Genomic DNA, 6,638 nt, shown 5'->3' on the forward strand with positions numbered 1-6,638 from the left:
CTCTCATCCGGCATTCGAGTATCTGGCAGCTTCAAGTATCTGACACATTTTTCCCCGAGCCTTAAAATCAATAAAAAAAATCAAAGTGTACTCATAAAATTGATTAAAATTCCCACGCGAGGCATACTCTGTCCCCTCGCCACCAGAGCGCACTGCTTCACGCCACCCACGGCCCACTGCACTGTGTTTGCTCAGTGACTCAGTCCCGCGTGCGCACTGTTTATCGCCTGACGCCTTCATCATGCCTAAAGTTGTAGAAATGAGGAAGCCTGTTGTGCTTACACTTAAGCAGCTGATCAGATCAGCTGCTGATTAAGATCAGCTGATCTTTGTTATGGTAAGATGCGTGAGTGTAGGGTGGTGATTGTGGACATAATTTCACTTCTATTCAAGTATCCGGCAATATTCAAGTATCCGGCATGTCGGCGGTCCTGTTGATGCTGGATAAGAGGGATTTTACTGTATATATATATATATATATATATATATATATATATATATATATATATATATATATATATATATATATATATATATATATATATATACTCGTATATATATATATGAAGATGAAGTCCCCTATAAGGGGTTGGCCAAGCCAAGATAACAAGCCTTATTATCTTTTAAATTATGCTGAAAAAACTGGGGCAACATTCTTCCAGCCCAATCATGGACAGCACACCCAGGATGTCCTTCCTACATTACTATCTAGGTAATTAGTGTTATTAAATAAAAATATTCAATTTAAACACATTAATATTAGAGTTGGCCACTTGTGCAAACCACAAATGCCACACTTGCAGAAGTGTAATTTCACTTATAATAATTTCACAAATTTAGTTTTGCAATTATTGAGCTAGTTTTATAAATGCAAATTTAGCTATAAACTTCAATAATGTGCTTGACATGTCAGCAGGCCACTACACAGGAAGTGTGTGATGTGCATAGAGCATCATCTCATCAATGTGATGAAAACACGAGTGAAATTATTAGTGCATTGCATCTACTACATGCAATATGTAAAATTGCATGAATTTCTGTCAACTAAATTTTACCATAATTATAAAGTAAAAAAATTTAAATGTGCATCTTCTGTAATTCTTGTAATTCTTTTTCTGAAAGACTGCCACCTGTTTGTTCAGGTGTTGTGTCAGTCATATTACTTCTGGCTTCTTTTGGTAATTCATTATCCTTTTTCCCAGTAGTGGTGGTGATAGTGGTTGTGGTGGGAGACTCCCCAGAAGCCTGCTGGGAGCCACGCTTCATGGCCACAGCAACTGTGTATGCTGGACTGATAGGAGGTTGGGTTGGTGGCAGATACTGATAATTTTTACCATCCTCCATCTGAAAGAAAAAAGTTGATTGAAAAAATTATAATAAATGTTACATGTACACATTTTTTATTTCCAATATACCTTTTCTTTTAGTGGCAAAACTAGTATATCAATGTCTCTTACTTGCAATGGATAGTTCATGTCAGAGTCATAGGCAGACAGGTCCCCACATGCCAGGAAGGGCACAATGACGCGGTTTGGTCCCTCCAGGTCCTGCCATGATCCATCGTAGCTCAGGTCTAGCAAAGGGTTCACCATGGTGGGGATGTATCCCTCCGGTGGAGAATAATTTTGGCAAACAACAAAGGATTCTGAAATATTTTAATCACTAAATTATAAAGCAACAAAATCTTGGATTAGCTTGGCTACTGACTCTTATCTACTTGTCAATACAATGTGCCTCCATTCTCCATCTTAAAAAAAAACATTTATGAGTATGCAATCAATAGAAAAACAGGAGGGAAGGTGCTGCCTTGATAAAATTCCCACCTATGCTTGAGTTGCGTGAAGACCTTGGCTTGGTCACACTGACTTGACTAAAGAATATTTTCAGTTGTGCATAGAGGAGAGTGACGTCCTTGCCACGGAAGATTTTAGCCACAAACGTGCCACCCTCCATCAAGACATGAGTGGTTATGTTGAGGGCAGCCAGCAGCAACTGTGCCTGCACATACTCGTCAAGGTCATGCAGGCCTGTCACTGGATGGAAGATGAAACATGTAGCAATTAACAGCAATCTGACTAAATTAAAGGCATATCATGAATTTCTCTTTCTCTCTGATCTGAAAGACTCTACACAAGCTTGCACACATCATCTTTATTTACCAAAAGACAGTTCTCTGCCTAACTTTAAATCCCTGTGGTCACTTTACCTGATCACACCCAATGTCTTTTCTGTCCAGCCCCAAAATGCTTTTCTGACCATCCCCAAAATGCTCTATCATCAATATTCATCCTTTTCACCTTTTTTACATACTTTTTCTCCCACATCCTATCCACCACCCATACCACACCATAATCTGCTGCTCTTCAACACCCCATTGATGCATTCAAGTCCCATATTACTTTATGGTTCCTCATTTACAAATTTGATACATCATGCCAATCATTAGAAGATGCACCACACATCCACTTAACCATCCTGATCTCATTGTACTTTAATCTATGTATATACAAATTCTTCCTTCACTATTCAGATCTCATCATCATAATGTATTACACTTTCACAAGCTGTGCACAAGAATAATCTTAAGGAGTAATGGCACTCAGACAGAAAGAAGTGTCATGGATGTTTAATGTTATGAACACTTAAGTGCCCTGTGCAAGCAGAAACCCTCCCCTTGGAGCCAAACTTCTCTCTACTATGGTGCCACAGATGAGTGTTGTGATGGATGTACAGGAAAAAGCCAGGAGGCAGAGCATAAAACCCACCTTTTATCAGGCACATGAAACTGAAAGGTAACAGAGGCAAGAATATAAGAAAGCTCATCCTTCTTGTCCTGCCTAGGAATCAAACCCAGGCCTTATCAGTTGTGGAATGTGCATACAAACCATTACACTACAGTAGTGGTTGCCAAACTTCTCAGCTAGTTACCCAAATTAACATGCCACATCCAGTGTGTTAGCCCTTTCACAGGGCAGTACACATACATACCTGGTTATGTCTGTCTCAGCTGATGCTCACTGAGAAAATGACAGAGCAAAACTGAGGCAGGCTCAGGTAGTGACATATACTGGACATGTTGTGATCATGGCTGCCAAGTGACTATGTCCTCAAGCATAGCTGTCAAAATACTCTTGGCTTGCCACTCACTTAGATACATACTTCTTTTCTAATACCATATAGTAGTTCTTAATGTTTACTGTTACTCAATTTTACTTTATTATTTAATCATGATAGGTCTACTTTACATACTAAGACTAAGTTGACATTAATCCTAATTGCTAAGTACTACAGAGATTTTTTTTTTTTTTGTCACCCCTCCATTACACACACCATACTAACCACCGGGAACACAATCACACACCATGCTATCACACTACTATAAGAAGCACCACCACACATAATACTAACCATCTGGGGCACCATCGCACACTACCAGCTGTGCCTTATCACCCTGGAAGTGGCTGATGATGGCCTCTGCAGTGCTGGTCTTGGTGATGTCCCCCTGCAGCTGAGTGACACCAGGCAAAGGTGCCATTGCCTGCAGGTCCACTGCCACAATCTTCACAGAGGATGGGTCTGCTGCACTCCCCCTATTGGAGGCAGGAACTACTGTGCTCAGTCATGCACAAACCTAATTATATTAGGGCTTGAAAACTGCTATTACAATAATCCCTCTTTATGAAGGATTGTGATACAGCAACCACTTGTAGTAGACCAAATATATGACACCCTTAGTACTGCAGAGTAATATTGCTTAATGAATGTTATACCAAACACGTGCCATACATACAACATAACTTATGAGAAAAACAGACTTGTTTGACATGTCTAAAAATTCATTTCTGGGTAAATAGACTTGTCTGATGTATCTAAAGACTGAAAATTAATTTTTGGATAATAGCTGTATACCCAAGCCTTACCACAGTTCATATCAATTTCATAAAAATTTTTGACAGTCAACCCAGTCTCCAGTGACCAAACTGTGCACTCAATGACTTGTGAATTTAAGTTTACTGATAGCTTACCAGAAAACCAATCACTATTAGATGAATTTCAGCCACCTTCAAACCAGTTACATCATTCTATAAGTTGCATAACACCAATTGCTTGTTTGCCAGAAAAAAAAAAAATTATAAAAATGAATAATTTTCCATCCTCACCAAGCTTTTGGCAATATTTGAAGCAGTAATGTTCTGCAAATTCCATCATCACATGCAGTGAAAATACAATAAGCAAGACTTACTTGCATCTCAACACCAATTGATTTCCAACAGAAAGTTGAACAAAAATAGTCCCCAACTTACAAACAGGTTCCTTTCCAAGAGGCTTTTTGTAAGTCTGTCACTTTTACTGTAGCATACAGTACTGAGATGTGTCTTTTGGTTATGGATGACTCTAGATTTGGACATATTGATATAACCAATGAGATTATTATTATGCTTGGCACATCCTTTGAGTAAATGTTTTGTAATAGTAACAGACATACAAATTATCCTCAAGCCCTAATTTTGAACTTAAGAACAACTTAACTTGTGTGTGCCAAAGTTTGTAACTTGAATGTCTGCAAATAGGGAGCTATCTATACTGTACTTTTTATAGAGATCTGGGATATTTCTGGATCAGTCATAGTAAGGATAACTCTTATTTATTAATTTTTACATATAATTTTCTATCCTACCATTACTGAATCAATCACACATGACACTCAAGACTAAAGATCACTAAAAACAACAATTCTCACCTTAGTGTGCGGGACAGGACTTGGCTCCAGCTCCCAGGCGCAGCACACAGGTCCACCACGCGGCTCACACCTGCATCAGTGAAATGCTACATCAGGCAAAGTAAGAGTATAGCAATTTTAGTCTGCTGGAGTAGTCTCACTTCTATTTGTATATTTAGACACAATTCACTAATGGGATGATGGCAAATGATGATGAACAAAATGAAAACACCACTTAACCTTTCAACACTGTCTTGGTTAGATACACATGGTCAACTCTTTAAGGACTAGCACCCTTTTTTTTTTTTTATGTAAGTGGGCCACTAGCCAAGAGCAACAAAAAAATATAGAAAAAGGCCCACTTGGGTACCAGTTTCCAAAAAGACTGCCAAAAAGAAAAATCAGATGATGGAGGATAAGTGTCTTGAAACTTCCCTTTTGAAAGAGTTCAAGTCATAGGAAGGAGGAAATACAGAAGCAGGCAGTGAATAGGGCAAGAAGTTTGGTTTAGAAGATCATTGATGAATAATAGGAAGAGTGGGTGACAAGACAGAACACCACTATTAGTAGACTTTGGAGGAGAACAGTGACCATATACCACAGCAGCAATAAAATGGTTAGAAAGGAAACTTGAGATGAAGTTAAAGAGAGAAGAATAAAAGCTGTAGGAGGGCAGTTTGGAAATAAAAGCTTTGTGCCAGACTCTATCAAAAGCTTTTGATATGTCTAAGGCAATAGCAAAAGTTTCACCAAAATCTTCAAAAGAGGATGACCAAGACTCAATAAGAAAAGCCAGAAGATCACCAGTAGAGCTGCCACATTGGATTCCATACTGGCAATCCAATATAAGTGAAGTGTGAAGTGACAGATTTTTAAGAATCTTCCTGTTGAGGATTGATTAAAAAACTTTAGTTACGCAGGAAATTAAATTAAAATGACATTTGTTTGAGAGATTAGAGCAGTCACCCTTTTTAGAAACAGGGTGAATGCAGGCAAACTTCTAGCAAGAAGGAAAGGTAGATGTTGATAGGCAGAGCTGGAAGAGTTTGACTGGGCAAGATCCAAGCATGGAGGCACAGTTTCAGAGAGCAAAAGGAGGGACCCTATCAGGTCGATAAGCCTCCCAAGGGTTAAGGCTACCAAAGGCATAGAAAACATCACTGTGAACGATCTTAATGGTAGCATGAAATGGTCAGAGCATGGAGGTGAGGAAGGAACAAGCCCTGAATCATCAAAGATAGGGGCTTTGAGCAGAGAGTTCAGCTTTTAGGTTTAGATGAAATGACAGTGGTGCCATCAGGCTGAAATAAAGGAGGGAAAGATGAAGAAGCAAAGTTTTTAGATATTTCTGAAGTACCATAAGTTGCAGGGGAGAGTTAGATCTAGATCTGACATGCTTTTTAACACTTAGATGATGACTGAAAATAAATAAAGACAAAGGTGTGACAAGTTTCACAATACGAGAAAAAGATAATAATAGCGAATAACATTAAGCAACAACAGACCAATATTTGTTACAAGTCAGGAAGAAACAAAAAAATTAACCCAAATTCCAAACAGGGAATAGTGATCAACAAAGGTACAGACTAGCACTACAATAAGGACCACACACCACTTATTTCACTGCCAAAACGTTAACTTCTGGGCTTGTAGCCTCAACCAAGTGGGTAGATAAATCTGTGTTGCTGAGACAGAAGCACAACCTCTGCATCCCTCTAATCTCCCTTCTTACCGTCAAAAATCTTAAATTCTTCATTGATCTGGATGAGTTTGAACGCGCTCCTGGCCCTCCATCCCTCCTCCTTGGCCAGTCTGTAGTAAATGTCACGCTTGTCTTTAGAACTGCGACCCATTTTCACGTGTTTTGCCGATCAGCTGGTAAGTGGCGGCCTGTCTGTCTTTGCAACGCCGCCTCTCT

The 6,638-nt window shown here is 39.1% G+C and overlaps 1 protein-coding gene across 1 annotated transcript; it reads right to left on the bottom strand.

Moving 5' to 3' along the window:
* Positions 1-538: 538 nt before the first annotated feature.
* LOC135100567 (tRNA (cytidine(32)/guanosine(34)-2'-O)-methyltransferase-like) lies at positions 539-6,638 on the bottom strand. The gene is made up of 6 exons (XM_064003577.1): positions 6,453-6,638; positions 4,742-4,811; positions 3,409-3,590; positions 1,824-2,033; positions 1,458-1,645; positions 539-1,344 (listed from the first exon to the last, which is right to left on the bottom strand). Exons 1-6 carry the CDS (start codon positions 6,571-6,573, stop codon positions 1,078-1,080), a joined length of 1,038 nt encoding a protein of 345 aa, XP_063859647.1. The 5' UTR covers positions 6,574-6,638; the 3' UTR covers positions 539-1,077.

The sequence above is a fragment of the Scylla paramamosain genome, chromosome 5, assembly GCF_035594125.1.
Source record: "Scylla paramamosain isolate STU-SP2022 chromosome 5, ASM3559412v1, whole genome shotgun sequence".
Classification (NCBI taxonomy): domain Eukaryota; kingdom Metazoa; phylum Arthropoda; class Malacostraca; order Decapoda; family Portunidae; genus Scylla; species Scylla paramamosain.

Bases quoted from the DNA above. Each gene is read 5' to 3' on its own strand.
- LOC135100567 (XM_064003577.1), bottom strand. From the start codon at position 6,573: ATGGGTCGCAGTTCTAAAGACAAGCGTGACATTTACTACAGACTGGCC. The intron at 4,812-6,452 runs GTAAGAAGGGAG...TCACTGATGCAG, and splicing joins AGAATTTAAGATTTTTGACG to GTGTGAGCCGCGTGGTGGAC. The intron at 3,591-4,741 runs GTGAGAATTGTT...TGCCTCCAATAG, and splicing joins GTCCTGTCCCGCACACTAAG to GGGGAGTGCAGCAGACCCAT.